The 18,566-nt window shown below is 39.7% G+C and overlaps 1 protein-coding gene across 7 annotated transcripts in view; it reads right to left on the reverse strand.

Annotated features, from left to right (window-relative positions):
- Positions 1–18,566, reverse strand: part of RAB3IP (RAB3A interacting protein) — a 69,650-nt gene that overhangs the window by 31,063 nt on the left and 20,021 nt on the right. For 6 of the 7 annotated variants that reach the window (XR_001918056.1, XR_001918057.1, XR_001918055.1 and 3 more), the window contains exons 2-3: positions 6,241–6,516; positions 5,148–5,406 (exon numbers count right to left, since the gene is read on the reverse strand). Coding sequence is in view for 4 of the 7 variants with exons in the window: in XM_018047952.1 (XP_017903441.1) it covers positions 5,148–5,406; positions 6,241–6,491 (510 nt within the window). In the remaining 3 variants the exon portion in view is untranslated. Of the gene's footprint in view, positions 1–5,147; positions 5,407–6,240; positions 6,517–17,242; positions 17,286–18,566 lie in introns of those variants that run through there. The other variant, XM_018047951.1, reaches the window with a different exon arrangement.

The raw sequence follows: 18,566 nt of genomic DNA on the forward strand, positions 1-18,566 counted from the left end.
TGGAAAAGAAATGCAAAAAAGCAAAATGGCTGTCTGAGGAGGCCTACAAATAGCTGTGAAAAGAAGAGAAGTGAAAAGCAAAGGAGGAAAGGAAAGATATAAGCATCTGAATGCAGAGTTCCAAAGAATAGCAAGAAGAGACAAGAAAGCCTTCCTCAGTGATCAATGCAAAGAAATAGAGGGAAACAACAGAATGGAAAAGACTAGATCTCTTCAAGAAAATTAGAGATACCAAGGGAACATTTCATGCAGAAGGGCTCCATAAAGGACAGAAATGGTATGCATCTAACAGAAGCAGACAATATTAAGAAGAGCTGGCAAGAATACACAGAAGAACTGTACAAAAAAGATCTTCATGACCAAGATAATCACGATGGTGTGATCACTCACCTAGAGCCAGACATCCTGGAATGTGAAGGCAAGTGGGCCTTAGAAAGCATCACTATGAACAAAGCTAGTGGAGGTGATGCAATTCCAGTTGAGCTCTTTCAAATCCTGAAAGATGATGCTGTGAAAGTGCTGCACTCAATATGCCAGCAAATTTGGAAAACTCAGCAGTGGCCACAGCACTGGAAAAGGTCAGTTTTCATTCCAATCCCAAAGAAAGGCAATGCCAAAGAATGCTCAAACTACCGCACAATTGCACTCATCTCACACGCTAGTAAAGTCATGCTCAAAATTCTCCAAGCCAGGCTTCAGCAGTACGTGAACCGTGAACTCCCTGATGTTCAAGCTGGTTTTAGAAAAGGCAGAGGAATCAGAGATCAAATTGCAAACATCTGCTGGGTCATCAAAAAAGCAAAAGAGTTTCAGAAAAACATCTATTTCTGCTTTATTGACTATGCCAAAGCCTTTGACTGTGTGGATCACAATAAACTGCGGAAAATTCTGAAAGAGATGGGAATACCAGACCACCTGACCTGCCTCTTGAGAAACCTGTGGGCCGGTCAGGAAGCAACAGTTAGAACTGGACATCGAACAACAGACCAGTTCCAAATAGGAAAAGGAGTACGTCAAGGTTGTATATTGTCACCCTGCTTATTTAACTTATATGCAGAGTACATCATGAGAAATGCTGGGCTGGAAGAAGTACAAGCTGGAATCAGACGGCCAGGAGAAATATCAATAACCTCAGATATGCAGATGACACCACCCTTATGGCAGAAAGTGAAGAGGAACTAAAAAGCCTCTTGATGAAAGTGAAAGAGGAGAGTGAAAAAGTTGGCTTAAAGCTCAGCATTCAGAAAACAAAGATCATGGCTTCTGGTCCCATCACTTCATGGGAAATAGATTGGGAAACAGTGGAAACTGTCAGACTTTATTTGGGGGGGCTCCAAAATCACTGCAGATGGTGATTGCAGCCATGAAGCTAAAAGACACTTACTCCTTAGAAGAAAAGTTATGACCAACCCAGATAGCATATTCAAAAGCAGAGACATTACTTTGTCAACAGAGGTCCGTCTAGTCAAGGCTATGGTTTTTCCTGTGGTCATGTATGGATGTGAGAGTTGGACTGTAAAGAAAGCTGAGCGCCGAAGAATTGATGCTTTGAACTGTGGTGTTGGAGAAGACTCTTGAGAGTCCCTTGGACTGCAGGGAGATCCAACCAGTCCATTCTAAAGGAGATCAGTCCTGGGTATTCATTGGAAGGACTAATGCTGAAGCTGAAACTCCAATACTTTGGCCACCTCATGAGAAGAGTTGACTCACTGGAAAAGACTCTGATGCTGGGAGGGATTGGGGGCAGGAGGAGAAGGGGACGACAGAGGATGAAATGGCTGGATGGCATCACCGACTCGATGGACATGAGTTTGGGTGAACTCCGGGAGTTGGTGATGGACAGAGAGGCTTGGCATGCTGCGATTCATGGGGTCAGAAAGAGTCAGACAAGACTGAGCGACTGAACTGAACTGAATGTGCATGTAACCGGAGTCCCAAAGGAGAGGAGAGATAGAGGAGGTATGTAAACGCTTTGAAGAAGTAATGGCCAAATTTCCCAATTTCTATGAAAAAAACAAGCATCCTACACACTTAAGAAGATCAAGAAATTCCAAGCTCAAGAAACCTGAAGAGGACTACAACAAGACACACCATAATCAAATCATCTGCAGCTAATGATAGAGAGAACTATCACATCACTGTACAGAGAAACAAAAGTAAGGATAACAGTTGGCGTCTCATGAGAAACAGTACAAGCTAGACCACGATGGAACAATACCTTCAAAATAATGATACTGGTAGAAAAAAATTATCAACCTGATATGCTTTAGCTGGTGAAAATACATTTCAAAAACAAAGATGAAAAAAAGATCTTTCAAGATACACAATAGCTAAAAAAAATTTATCAGCAGCATACAACAAAAAATGTTAAAAGGATGCCCTTCAAGTAGAAGGAAAATGTTATGAGATGGAAATTCTGGATCCACATAAAGGAATGAAAAGCACTATAAATGGTAACTACATGGGTAAATATAAGGATTCTGACAATTTAAACGGGCTTCCCAGGTGGCACTAGTCTGCCTGCAAATGCAGGTAGACAAAAGAGACACAGGTTCAGTCCCTGAGTTGGGAAGATCCCCTGGAGGAGGGCATGGCAACCCACTCCAGTATTCTTGCCTGGAGAATCTCATGGACAGACGAGCCTGGTGGGCTATAGTCTGTAGGGTCGCAGAGAGTCAGACACAACTAAAGTGACTTAGCATGCATAGCATGCATATGGGTTTTTAAATCCCTTTAAAAATAACCAATTGTTTAATGAAAAAATAAGCTAAATGTATCCTGAAATTTAAAATATATGAAGAAGTAAAATATATGGTAATCATAGCATAAAAACTGAAAGGGGGAAATAAAAGTACACTTGACCTCTGAACAACACGGGTTTGAACTGCACATGTCCATTTAAATGTGGATTATTTTTTCAATAAATACAAACTACAGTACCACACAATCCATGACTGATTGACTCCAAGGGTGTGGAACTATATATATAAAGGGCTGACTGGAAATTCATATGCAGATTTTCAACAACAGGGGTCAGTGCCCCTGAATCCACATTGTCCAAGGGTCAAATATATTTTTGTAAGTTCTTATATATGAAGTAGTATAATATCACTAGAAAGTAGAGACTGATTAAAGATGCATACAATAAACCCTAAAGCAATCATGAAATTAGCAAAAACATATAACTGATAAGCCAACAGAGCAAAGATGAAATCACAAAATATACAGAATTAATCCAAAAGGCATAAAAGGGAAAGGGGAGAAAGAAACATAAGAGACAAACAGAAAACAAATTGGCAGATTTAAACCAAACTATATCACATTAAATGTGAATAGTCTAACATAAGCACACCAATTAAAAGGCAGAGATTATTAGACAGGATTAAAAAAAAGATCTAATGGCGTGCTGCCTACAAGAAAACCCACTTTAAACAGGGAGACAAAAACAGATTAAAAGTAAAAGGATGGAAAAATGGGAACTGTTTAACCACTCTTAATCATCAAAATAAAAAGAATGACTACTGACATAATTTTGATTCACATATTGCTATAATCCAGGAAATATTTTCATATTCAACAGTCCTTTACAAGTCTTAAGCTCTAAATATCAATACTATCTTGTATTCTTCATAACAGAATTCACCATTTGCATGTATTCACACATCATTATCATTTCAATTATGTCAACAGTACTTCTAAATACAACAAACTAACAAATTTTCAATCTGAGCTAAGAAACTGGCAATATATCCTGATGAATAAGTAACCACAATGTATTCTCAAACATGGATATATATGCCCAATAGTTCACCTCTATATAAATTGTGACTTCACTTAATATTCTGTGCTAAGACAAAAGAGTCTGAGCCAGATGACATAGGCCAAATATAACTACATCTCACAACACCCCCTACCTTTAGGGAAAAGTTTAAAATAATATTGATTTTTCTTTCTGATATAGTCAACCAAAATGTTTTAATGTCTCTTTATGGCTGCTTAACCATCAGCCATCCACTGAAGCATTTATAGAGACATACACACACCAGGCATTGTACCTTATTATGCTAGGCACCAGGGATACCAAAATCAGTGTTATACTCCTGAGAAACAAGTCTGTTGGGGGAGAAAATGGGAATATATATTTGTAAAATGTCATAATATGTGGAAATTATGTTATAGAATGATTTCCCTATCTTCTCAACTTTCTAAATGTGAATTGGTCCATTTCACCTTAGTGTGAAATCTATATACGTAGAGCTGCTTGTATTATTTCTTTACTACTTTTAACATCTGCAGGGTCTGTAGTGATATCCCCTATTTCATTCTTGCTATTGTGTCTTCTATTCTTGTTTTTTTTTGGTCTTGTTAGAGGCTTGTCAATTTTATTGATCTTTTTAAAGAACCAGCCTTTGTTTTGTTCATTTTCTCTACTTTTTATGTTACCAATTTCTTTGTTTCTGCTTTTTATTATTTTCTTCCTTCTGCTTGCTTCTGGTTTTATTTTGCTCATCTTTTTCTAGTTTCTTGAAGTGGCAGACTAGATTGTTGATTTGAAACTTTTCCTTTTCTCTAATGTATAAATACTTAGTGCTACAAATGTCCCTTTAAAGTTTAATTACAGACTCAGAAAAAGAAAGAAATTTAGTCACAAATTTGGGAATATCAGAAATGTAAAAGATGAGCAAGTGAGAAATAGAACAAATTATGAAAAAAGACAAATCTCCAAGTTAAGATACAGAAAACATTCAAATTTAGCTGAACAGCACAGCATTATTACTAAAACTATTCCTCAAAATATAATGACTTGGATCTAATGGCTTCAAGTAAATAATCACAAAATCAACCACGTGTAGAGAGGAAAAAAATCCACACACAGAATGTAGCTCCCCAAATCTGCACTACAGAAAATGCAAGAGAAGGAAAGGGGGAAAAAAGAATTAGAGTCTCTTTTCTTCCGTTCGTATTCTTGGATGAGCTTCTTTACTATTGAGACCAATTCCCAGATTCCTAAATGCTGCCCAACAGTAACTGAGACTGCGCATATGCAAAGGAAAAGTGTAGAACTATAATTTCACTTGAGTTGCCCCCACGGACAAATATTCATTTTCAATGTAACATATAGAAGAATAAAATATATTTTTGCTTACCCTCTGAGCTTTTGCAAGTTCTTCTTTTAATCTTTCATAGCCCTTTTCTCTAACTTCCAAAACAGATGGGCTTCGTAAGCGGGACAGACTATCAGTACTCAACCCAAAAATATCATCACTGCCATCACAAGCTTCTGTTATAGTAGCACCCTGTAAAAACTCCCTCTCTGCACTACAGTTGTCCTTTCTTGTAGTTAGTTTAAGTAACCCAGCTGTGACTCCAGAGGTAGAACAAGGTGCTGGATCTGTACCATGGACGCTGTAAAGGAGAGTTCAAACAAACATCAGCAAGTGCTCAAGTATTAACTGGCATAAACACACATGCCTATAACTGCATTATCCAATTTGTTCACCACCAGAACTAATTAATAGTATGTCCAGAGCCAAAGCAACAACATTTCAAGTCCTTCACAGCCATCATAGCCATCATAGCCACAGAGAATATTTTCATCATGCCAGAAAGTTCTATTCGATAGTGAAACTCTAGAACAGGGGTCTGCAAACTAAATGTAGAATCAATCCAGCCTGCCACCTGTTCCCTGAAGGCCCACAAGCCAAAATTGATTTTTACATTTTCAAATGGTTGAAAATAATCAAAACAGTAATATTTTGTGGCTCAAGAAAATTATATAAAATCCAAAATTCAAGGTTCACATACAAAGTTTTACTGGCGCTTATCCATTTACATACTGCCTATGACTACTTTTGGAGAAGGAAATGGCAACCCACTCCAGTATTCCTGCCTGGAGAATCCCATGGTTGGAGGAGCCTGGCAGGCTACAGTCCACAAGGTTTCAAAGAATCGGACACGACTGAGCGACTTCACTTTTATGACTACTTTTACATCTTAGTAGTCATGTCCAGCAGTCAAAACAGAGACTGTGTAGCCCACAAAGCCTAAAATATTTGCTATTTGGCCCTTTACATAAAAAGTCTGCGACCCCTGCTCTTAATCATTAACATGTATTACTCTTCATAAACAACCTTATATTATTCAAATTTTCTAAAATAATAAAACTTAAAATAAGTTAACCAAGCAAAATTCATTTGTTTAATACAATGCTCTAAAACAAGCATCTTGATTCTCTCCTACCTGCCACTGGATATTTCCGCACAATTTAAACGTCTTGGGGAGGAATACACAGGTTGTGTAGGAAGGTCAGAAACATCTAAGGCATTAGCCTGGATAGGGGTGGAGCACAAAGCTGAAGGATGTGGCCGGTAGATGACGCTAGGTGAGGTAGTCTGCTCTTGAGTTCCTGGTTCATACACAGCAAGGAGGTCTGGAGAAGTAGGTGAAGCAAGGTTCACTTCATGGAAGCCTTCCAAGGGGTCATTAGCCATAGCAAAAGCCTCATCATAGAACAACCTACATTAAAAAGCAGAAAAATATTTTGAGATACTGACATTTAAAATTAAAGTAAGATGTATATTTATAGAATGTGTTTAACAATCCATTATAAAATATAAAATTAAACAGGAAAAAAACTACAGTCATTTAAAATTTAATGAATGACCTCAGAGTATAAATAGTATAAAAGGAAAATCATCTGATTCAAAATAAACTTGAAAGTGATGGATAACACTGTTACAGTAAGTAATTAATAAGTAACAATGAGGAATGAATAAAAATTTGCTTGATATTAACTTTGCTATCATATGTGTCTTTGGTTAGAAAAAGAAGCAGCAGTAAAGACAGACAGATACACACACTCAGAGTAAGAGAGACTAGGTTCAATGAACTATTCTGTTCCGCTTCAAAGAAAGTCACACGTGACTGGATGACTCAGTGTTTTCTCTTATTTTGAAATAATTTCAGATTTACAAAAAGTTGCAGATATATATATATATTATATATATATATTTCACCCACATTATGAAACTGTTAACATTTTAGAACCATTTGAGAATAGATTTTACACATGATAAGCATTACCTCTTAACATCTCAGTGTCTATATCCTAAGTAACACATCACCAAAATCAAGATGTCATTAACACTGATCACTATTACCATCTAAACAACAGGCCCCAATCAAAGTTCACTGATTATCTTAATAATGTTCCCAATAGGCCCAGGATAATGCATTACATTTCTCTAAGCCTTAAATCTGAGGGCCGAGAGGAGATACTCCACGTTCAAGGTCAGGAGGGGTGGCGGTGAGGAGATACCCCTCATCCAAGATAAGAGAAACCCAAGTAAGACGGTAGGTGTTGCAAGAGGGCATCAGAGGGCAGACACACTGAAACCACACTCACAGAAAACTAGTTAATCTAATCACACTAGGACCACAGCCTTGTCAAAATCAATGAAACTAAGCCATGCCCTGTGGGGCCACCCAACGGGCAGGTCATGGTGCAGAGGTCTGAGAATGTGGTCCACTGGAGAAAAGAAAGGCAAACCACTTCAGTATTCTTGCCTTGAGAACTCCATGAACAGTATGAAAAGGCAAAATGATACAATAATGAAAGAGGAACTCCCCAGGTCAGCAGGTCCCCAATATGCTGCTGGAGACAAATGGAGAAATAACTCCAGAAAGAATGAAGGGATGGAGCCAAAGAAAAAACAATACCTAGCTGTGGATGTGACTGGTGATAGAAGCAAGGTCTGATGCTGTAAAAAGCAACAATACCCAGCTGTGGATGTGACTGGTGATAGAAGCAGGGTCTGATGCTGTAAAGAGCAATATTGCATAGGAACCTGGAATGTTAGGTCCATGAATCAAGGCAAACTGGAAGTGGTCAAACAGGAGATGGCAAGAGTGAACATAAACATTCTAGGAATCAGCGAACTAAAATGGACTGGAATGGGTGAATTTAACTCAGATGACCATTATATCTACTACTGTGGGCAGGAATCCCTTAGAAGAAATGGAGTAGCCATCATGGCCCACAAAAGAGTCTGAAATGCAGTACTTGGATACAATCTCAAAAACGAATGATCTCTGTTCATTTCCAAGGCAAACCATTCAATATCACAGGAATCCAAGTCTATGCCCCAACCAGTAATGCTGAAGAAGCTGAAGTTGAATGGTTCTATGAAGACCTACAAGACCTTTTAGAACTAACACCCACAAAAGATGTCCTATTCATTGTAAGGGAGTAGAATGCAAAAGTAGGAAGTCAAGAAACACCTGGAGTAACAGGCAAATTTGACCTTGGAATATAGAATGAAGCAGGGCAAAGGCTAATAGAATTTTGCCAAGAGAATGCACTGGTCATAGCAAACACCCTCTTCCAACAACACAAGAGAAGACTCTACATGTGGACATCACCAGACGGTCAACACCGAAATCAGATTGATTATATTCTTTGCAGCCAAAGATGGAGAAGCTCTATATAGTCAGCAAAAACAAGACAAGGGGCTGACTGTGGCTCAGCACATGAACTCCTTATGGACAAATTCAGACTTAAATTGACGAAAGTAGGGAAAACCACTAAACCATTCAGGTATGACCTAAATCAAATCCCTTATGACTATACAGTGGAAGTGAGAAATAGATTTCAGGGACTAGATCTGATAGACAGAGTGCCTGATGAACTATGGACTGAGGTTCGTGACATTGTACAGGAGAGAAGGATCAAGACCATCTCCAAGAAAAAGAAATGCAAAAAAGCAAAATGGCTCTCTGAGGAGGCCTTACAAATAGCTGTGAAAAGAAGAGAAGTGAAAAGCAAAGGAGAAAAGGAAAGACATAAGCATCTGAATGCAGAGTTCCAAAGAATAGCAAGAAAAGATAAGAAAGCCTTCATCAGCAATCAATGCAAAGAAATAGAGGAAAACAACAGAATGGGAAACACTAGAGATCTCTTCAAAAAAATCAGACATACCAAGGGAATATTTCATGCAAAGATGGGCTCGACAAAGGACAGAAATGGTAAGGACTGAACAGAAGCAGAAGATATTAAGAAGAGATGGCAAGAATACACAGAAGAACTGTACAAAAAAGATCTTCATGACCAAGATAATCACGATGGTGTGATCACTCGCCTAGAGCCAGACATCCTGGCATGTGAAGTCAAGTGGGCCTTAGAAAGCATCACTACGAACAAAGCTAGTGGAGGTGATGGAATCCCAGTTGAGTTATTTCAAATCCTGAAAGATAATACTGTGAAAGTGCTGCACTCAGTATGCCAGCAAATTTGGAAAACTCAGCAGTGGCAGCAGGACCGGAAAAGGTCAGTTTTCATTCCAATCCCAAAGAAAGGCAATGCCAAAGAATGCTCAAACTACTGCACAATGGCACTCATTTCACATGTTAGTAAAGTAATGCTTAAAGTTCTCCAAGCCAGGCTTCAGCAGTACGTGAACCGTGAACTTCCTGATGTTCAAGCTGGTTTTAGAAAAGACAGAGGAACCAGAGATCAAATTGCCAACATCTGATGGATCATGGAAAAAGGAAGAGAGTTCCAGAAAAACATCTATCTCTGCTTTATTGACTATGCCAAAGCCTTTGACTGTGTGGATCACAATAAACTGTGGAAAATTCTGAAAGAGATGAGAATACCAGACCATCTGACCTGCCTCTTGAGAATCCTGTATGCAGGTCAGGAAGCAACAGTCAGAACTGGACATGGAACAACAGACTAGTTTCAAATAGGAAAAGGAGTATGTCAAGGCTGTATATTGTCATCCCACTTATTTAACTTATATGCAGAGTACATGATGAGAAACGCTGGGCTGGAAGAAGCATAAGCTGGAATCAAGACTGCTGGGAGAAATATCAATAACCTCAGATATGCAGATGACACCACCCTTATGGCAGAAAGTGAAGAGGAACTAAAGAGCCTCTTGATGAAAGTGAAAGAGGAGAGATAAAAGTTGGCTTAAGGCTCAACATTCAAAAAATGAAGATCATGGCACCTGGTCCCATCACTTCATGGGAAATAGATTTGGAAACAGTGGAAGCAGTGTCAGACTTTTATCTTTTTGTGCTTCAAAATCACTGCAGATGGTGACTGCAGCCATGAAATTAAAAGCTTACTCCTTGGAAGAAAAGTTATGACCAACCTAGACAGCATATTGAGAAGCAGAGACATTACTCTGCCGACTAAGGTCCGTCTAGTCCGGGCTATGGTTTCCAGTAGTCATGTATGGATGTGAGAGTTGGACTGTGAAGAAAGCTGAGTGCCGAAGAATTGATGCTTTTGAACTGCGGTGTTGGAGAAGACTCTTGGGAGGCCCTTGGACTGCAGGAAGATCCAACCAGTCCATTCTAAAGGAGATCAGCCCTGGGTGTTCTTTGGAAGGAATGATGCTAAAGCTGAAACTCCAGTACTTTGGCCACCTCATGCGAAGAGCTGACTCATTGGAAAAGACTCTGATGCTGGGAGGGATTGGGGGCAGGAGGAGAAGGGGATGACAGAGGATGAAATGGCTGCATGGCATCACTGACTCGATGGACGTGAGTTTGAGTGAACTCCGGGAGATGGTGATGGACAGGGAGGCCTGGCGTGTTGCGATTCATGGGGTGGCAAAGAGTCAGAGTGACACAACTGAGTGACTGAACTGAATTGAAGCCTTAAATTATCTCTCTAATGGGATGAGAATAAGGAAAATAATACTCCCTTCATTAGGCTGCAGTGAGGATTGAGGAAGAAAACCCACATAAAGTATTTAGTAATGTACTATGCATCTGGCACAGAGTACAACTTAATAAATATGTTATCAGTCAGCCATTAACAGTAATATGCATGCTTCAGTTTCTCCATATGTAAAAAATATTTCATAAACTACACAACTATATAACAAAATTTACATGAAAACTAAAAAGTGTACCACTCAAGTTTTTCACTTGAAAAATATAAAGAAATCTTATAAACTTTTATTGATTTCCCACTGTCTAAAGAACAAATTCTGAACTTGTTATTCTGAAAATCAAGGTCTTCTACGTCACCTCAATCTCTCTTCTCAATTGTTTCTTTATTACAACAGTACTTTGATAATCATGACTAACACCTTCCCCAAACTCGAAAAAATCCCAAACACAAGCACTACTATAGCACATAATTTCATAATAAAATACAAAAAAAAAATTATTAAACTGAAAAATTTTACTCTCTCATATTCTTAATAAAAAAGTGTTAAAAAAATAAGACAAGTAGGGAACAACAAGGCCACAGTAAAGCTGGGAAGGAAGGGAACTGACAAAATATTTCAGTCAGTTCAGTTCAGAAGCTCAGTCGCATCCAACTCTTTGTGACCCCATCAACTGTAGCACGCCAGGCCTCCCTGTCCATCACCATCTCCCGGAGTTTACCTAAACTCATGTCCATTGAGTCGGTGATGCCATCCAACCATCTCATCCTCTGTCATCCCCTTCTCCTGCCTTCAATCTTACCCAACTTCAGGATCCTTTCAAATGAGTTAGCTCTCCACATCAGGTGGCCAAAATATTGGAGTTTCAGCTTCAACAACAGTCCTTCCAATGAACACCCAGAACTGATCTCCTTTAGGATGGACTGGTTGGATCTCCTTGCAGTCCAAGAGACTTTCAAGAGTCTTCTCCAACACCACAGTTCAAAAGCATCAATTCTTCGGCGCTCAGCTTTCTTCACAGTCCACTCTCACATCCATACATGACCACAGGAAAAACCATAACCTTGACTAAACGGACCTTTGTTGGCAAAGTAATGTCTCTGCTTTTCAATATGTTATCTAGGTTGGTCATAAGTTTTCTTCCAAGGAGTAAGCATCTTTTATTTTCATGGCTGCAGTCACCACCTACAGTGATTTTGGAGCCCAAAAAGATAAAGTCTGACACTGTTTCCACTGCTTCCCCATCTATTTCCCATGAAGTGATGGGACCAGATGCCATGATCTTCGTTTTCTGAATGTTGAACTTTAAGCCAACTTTTTCACAAAATATTTATACACTCTCAAAATTACATGTAATCTGTAATCAGGCCTTCAAAGACATACAGTCAGCCCTCCATATCCAGGGATTCCACACCCTCAGGTAGAAAAAATTCAGAATAAAGATTCCAGAAAGTTCCAAAAAATAAACTTGAATTTGCCACACACTGGCAACTATTTACACAGAATTTACACTGTATTAGTTATTATAGGATTATAAACAATGATTTTAAGTATATGGGAGGATGTGCATAGGATACATGTTGATACCGTGTTATTTTATATAAGGGACTTGAGCACCCGGGAATTCTGATATGGGGTGGGAGTGAGTCTTTAAACCAACGCCCTGTGGGTGGTATTCAGGGACAACTGTATATGGACAATCAAAACTCTCACTATTAAATCTGCAAATACCAAATTTCAAATCCAATGAATGTTTTCTTTATTGTAGTAAACAGTAATTTCAGTCCTTAAAATGAAACTAAACTTTGCTCATTTACCCAAAATATTCACTATGCCAAAAGGAAGATCACATCAACAAGGCCTTTAAAGTATTTAACATTCAATTTTAATTTATTACCTTTCCCTAAAATAGTATTTTTCATTCTTTGTTCATAATACACACACATACAGCAAAGCAAACATCTAAACCTGAATATTTCTTTTTCACGTGAATATAGTTTATCAGTCAATTCACTCGACATGAGAAATGAGGTTTTCATTAAACACTGACATTTTATCAGGAACCATGATACTTTTTCTTTGATCTCATGTACTCCTAATTCACCTCTGCATACATGAGAGGTTCACTGAATCATTGTGGGAATGCATTTGCTTTTCTGGAAATGTAAAATGGCACAAACACTATGGAGGAAAATTTGACAATATCCACAAAATGACACAGTCACTGAATCTATGACTCAGCATGCCCACTTGACAGGGCTTTATCCCAATATAAACGGGCAAAATAAAAAAGAAGATACATTCATAAGGCCAATGGCACTAGCAAAAGACTGACTGAATGAACCAACACAGGTACATCCTCATCATGAAGCACTATATAGCTACAAAAATAAATGCGTGATACCTACATACTGCTACGAAGGAAACCTGAGAATACACTGACATTAAAAAACAAGCAGTATATAATAAGCTACCTTTTATATAAGAAAGGAAATGTACAAATTTATATGTATATAATTATATATATTTCTATGTACTTATATTTTAGAAATAGAAGGATATTCCAAAAATTAATTTTTAAAAAAGTTATCTTTAGGAAAAGGGCAAGAACAGGAAGAGGAGACAGGCATAAAACCTAGACTTTTCCAAATGTACCCTACTTTGTAGATATGAATTTGAACTTGGAACCATGTACATAAGGCAAAATTAGATTTTTTTTAAATCTTTAAAAATAGAAGATGAATCTAGCTCCCTTTGGTACTTAACTATTTCAAATGACTTTAAAACACAGTAAAAAAACTGTATATCCCAGTGGCATATATTCTAAGAACAAAAGGAAATTTAAAAAAAAAATACACTATTCTCCGTAATCGTATTAGTAATGTTGATACTGCTATTCTGAAACTATTGTATAAGATTAAACTATCATTCAGAACTAAAATTTTCAGCATATGAGAAAAGAAACACAAATACAAAATCAAAGAATTTAAAACTCTGAAGTCCTAAATTTGAATGAGAAATACCAGGAACATCTCTTCTATTTATAGAAATGCCTACCTTTATCCACTGAAAAGGTATAAGAGCAGTAACCAAGTCAGGAGCAATGTGTACCTCTTATGCCCAAAGCAGTATCATATCCTACCAAAAAAAGAGCAATGGCAACTCTGAGGACTTCCCTGGTGGCTCAGAGGTTAAAGCGTCTGCCTGGAATGCAGGAGACCAGGGTTCGATCCCTGGGTCGGGAATATCCCCTGGAGAAGGAAATGGCAACCCACTCCAGTACTCTTGCCTGGAGAATCCCATGGAGGGAGGAGCCTGGTAGGCTACAGTCCATGGGGTTGCAAAGAGTCGGACATGACTGAGTGACTTCACTCACTCACTCAGGCCTGGGGCAGTAATATACAAAAGGATCTTGGAACATGTTGTTTTACCAAGAAGCAAGAAAGCTATCAAAGACTACTGGAGAGGTATCAAAAGGACTCCGACTAACCAAAGATGGGACAACCTGAACATCAAAAAGGACAATCTCTGTTAAGAACAAACAAACAAAGGGGAGAGAAAACAAGATGTTGGAGGAATAGGACGGGGGGACCACTTCCTCCCCCACAAATGCATCAAAAGAACATTTAAACGCTGAGTAAATTCCACAAAACAACTTCTGAACGCCGGCAGAGGACATCAGGCACTCAGAAAAGCGCGCATTGTCTTCGAAAGGGGGTAGGAAAATATATAAAAGACAAAAGAGGTAGGGACAGAGCTCCGTCCCGGGAAGGGAGTCTTAAAAACAGCGAAGTTTCCAAACACCAGGAAACACTCTCACTGCCGAGTCTGTGGCGAGCCTTGGAAGCACAGAAGGCAACATAACAGGGAGGAAAAATAAATAATTAATTAAAACCCACAGATCACGAGCCCAACGGTAACTCCCCCAGCAGAGAAGCAGCGCAGACGCCTGCGCATGCCACTAGCAAGCGGGGGCTGGGCAGGGAGGCGTGGGCTGCATTGCTTAGAGTAAGGATCTGGCCTGAATGTCCCGAGGGCAATCTGAGCAAACTAACTTGGGCTAGCAAACCAGACTGTGGGACAGCTACCATGCGAAAAGCCCAAAGACACCGCCAGGCCCGGAGCACAGAACAAAGGACTGAACAGAACTAGCCGGCTGCAGACCATCCCCCTCCAGTGACAGGCAGCCAGAGCTGGAAGGGGGCAATCACAGCCCCAGAGAGACATTATCTACCAAACTGCAAACAGGCTTCTTTGTTAACTAAGACTTTTGGGGGTTCTGGACAGTCAACATCCACCTGAGAAGGTGCACCAGTTGTACACCCAGAAAACCAAGCGGCAGGGATGGGGGAGGCGATAAGTTGCAGCGACCGCGCTCACCAAACACCCCATCACCTGAGCTGCTCAGACCTGGGAAGGGCACAAAACGCAGACCCAACCGAGTCTGCGCCTCTGAGGACTATGCGAGCGCCTGAACCTGAGCGGCTTAGACCTGGGAGATGTATGCAGCCCAGGGCCGGCCTTGGACGGTTCCTGGCGGAGCAACCTAGAGCCTGAGCAGTGTGGGCAGGGAGGGTACACACACCGTGAGCGGGGGCAGGCCCAGCGTGGCTGAGGCACTGCGAGCACATGCCAGTGTTATTTGTTAGCAGCGTCCCTCCCTCCCCACAGCGCAACTGAACAAGTGAGCCTAAAAATGTGTCCACCACCGCCCCCTTTGTGTCAGGGCGGAAATCAGACACTGAAGAGACCAGCAAACAGAAGATGCTAAAACAGAGGGACCCGCCTTGGAAGTCACAGGTGCAATAGATTAAACCCCTGTCATTAGTACTGACTACATAGGAAGGGGCCTATAGATCTTGAGAAATATAAGCCAGACCAAGGAACTATCCAAAAATGAACTGACCCCACAATACCAACAACACCACCAGAGAAAGTCTTAGATATATTTTTACTATTTTTACGATCATTCTTTTTTTTAAATTTTAAGTCCTCTATTACTCCTTCAATTTTAACTTTTATAACCTACTATTACTTTGCAAAAAAAAAGACCCTATTTTTTAAAAGCAAACTTCATATGTATATATTTTATAATTTTTGTGACTTTGTTTTTTTTTTTCCTTTTCTCTTTTTTTCTTCTTTTCTTTAATATTGTATTTTTGAAATTCCAAACTTTGGAAGGAATGATGCTAAAGCTGAAGCTCCAGTACTTTGGCCACCTCATGCAAAGAGTTGACTCACTGGAAAAGACTCTGATGCTGGGAGGGATTGGAGGCAGGAGGAGAAGGGGACAACAGAGGATGAGATGGCTGGATGGCATCACAGACTCGATGGATGTGAGTCTGAGTGAACTCCGGGAGTTGGTGATGGACAGGGAGGCCTGGCGTGCTACGACTCATGGGGTCGCAGAGTCGGACACGACTGAGCAACTGAACTGAACTCTAGATTTTTAATCTTTGCTTTTTGGTACTTGTTATCAATTAGTACCTTTAAGAACCCAATCTTCAGTACCCATTTTTACTTGGGAGTGAGATTACTGGCTTGACTGCTCTCTCCCCCTTTGGACTCTCCTTTTTCTCCACCAGGTCACCTGCATCTCCTCCCTACCCTCTCTCTTCTCTACCCAGCTCTGTGAATCTCTGTGTGTTCCAGACAGTGGAGAACACTTAGGGAACTGATTACTGGCTGGATCTGTCTCTCTCCTTTTGATTCCCCCCTTTTATCCCCCTAGCCACCTCTGTCTCCTTCCTCCCTCTTCTCTTCTCTGTATAACTCCATGAACATCTCTGAGAGGTCCAGTTGTGGAGTGTACATAAGGAAGTGATTACTGGCTAGCATGCTCTCTCCTCTATTGATTCCACTGCATCTCATTCGGGTCACCTCTAACTCCCTCCTCCCTCTTCTCCTCTCCATGTAACTCTGTGAACCTCTCTAGTGTCCCTCACTGTGGAGAAACTTTTCATCTTTAACCTAGATGTTTTATCATCAGTGCTGTACAGAAGAAGTCTTGAGACTACTGTAAAAATAAGACTGAAAACCAGAAGCAGGAGGCTTAAGTCCAAACCCTGAGAACACCAGAGAACTCCTGACTCCAGGGAACATTAATTGACAGGAGCTCATCAAACGCCTCCATACCTACACTGAAACCAAGGGCCAACAAGTTCCAGAAGAAGACATACCACGCAAATTCTCCAGGAACACAGGAACACAGCCCTGAGCTTCAATATACAGGCTGCCCAAAGTTACTCCAAAACCACTGACATCTCATAACTCATTACAGGACACTTCACTGCACTCCAGAGAGGAGAAATCCAGCTCCACCCACCAGAACACCGACACAAGCTTCTCTAACCAGGAAACCTTGACAAGCCACTGATACAACCGCACCCACAGCGAGGAATCTCCACAACAAAGAGAATGCCACAAACAGCCAGAATACAAAAAGGACACCCCAAACGCAGCAATATAAACAAGATGAAGAGGCAGAGGAATACCCAGCAGGTAAAGGAACAGGATAAATGCCCACCAAACCAAAGAGGAAGATATAGGGAACCTACCTGATAAAGAACTCCAAATAATGATAGTGAAAATGATCCAAAATCTTGTAATCAAAATGGAATGATAGATAAATAGCCTGGATTCAAGGACTGAGAAGATGCAAGAAAGGTTTAACAAGGACCTAGAAAAAATAAAAAAGAGTCAATATATAATTAATAATGCAATAAATGAGATACAAAAACACTCTGGAGGCAACAAATAGTAGAATAACAGAAGCAGAAGATAGGAATAGTGAATTAGAAGATAGAATGGTAGAAATAAATGAATCAGAGAGGAAAAAAGAAAAACAAATTGAAAGAAATGAGGACAATCTCAGAGACCAATGTTAAAGGCCCCAACATTCGAATCATAGGAGTCCCAGAAGAAGACAAAAAGAAAGACCATGAGAAAATACTTGAGGATATAACAGTGGAAAACTTCCCTAAAATGGGGAAGGAAATAATCACCCAAGTCCAAGAAACCCAGAGAGTCCCAAATAGGATAAACCCAAGGCAAAACACTCCAAGACACATATTAATCAAATTAACAAAGATCAAACATAAAGAACAAATATTAAAAGCAGCAAGGGGAAAACAACAAATAACACACAAGGGGATTCCCATAAGGATAACTGCAGATCTTTCAATAGAAACTCTTCAGGCCAGGAGGGAATGGCAGGACATACTTAAAGAGATGAAAGAGAATAAGCTACAGCTCAGATTACTGTATCCAGCAAGGATCTCATTCAAATATGAAGGAGAAATCAAAAGCTTTATGGACAAGCAAAAGCTGACAGAATTCAGCACCACCAAACCAGCTCTCCAACAAATGTTAAAGGATATTCTCTAGACAGGAAACACAAAAAGGGGGTATAAATCCGAACCAGAAACAATAAAGTAAATGGCAACGGGATCATACTTATCAATAATTACCTTAAATGTAAATGGGTTGAATGCCCCAATCAAAAGACAAAGACTGGCTGAATGGATACAAAAACAAGACCCCTATATATGCTGTCTACAAGAGACCCACCTCAAAATAGGGGACACATACAGACTGAAAGCAAAGCGCTGGAAAAAGATATTCCATGCAAATAGAGACCAAAAGAAAGCAGGAATAGAAATACTCATATCAGATAAAATAGACTTTAAAACAAAGGCTGTGAAAAGAGACAAAGAAGGACACTACATAATGATCAAAGGATCAATCCAAGAAGAAGATATAACAATTATAAATATATATGCACCCAACATAGGAGCACCACAATATGTAAGACAAATGCTAAAAAGTATGAAAGGGGAAATTAACAATAACACAATAATAGTGGGAGACTTTAATACCCCA

Source organism: Capra hircus, chromosome 5 (assembly GCF_001704415.2).
Source record: "Capra hircus breed San Clemente chromosome 5, ASM170441v1, whole genome shotgun sequence".
Classification (NCBI taxonomy): Eukaryota; Metazoa; Chordata; class Mammalia; order Artiodactyla; family Bovidae; genus Capra; species Capra hircus.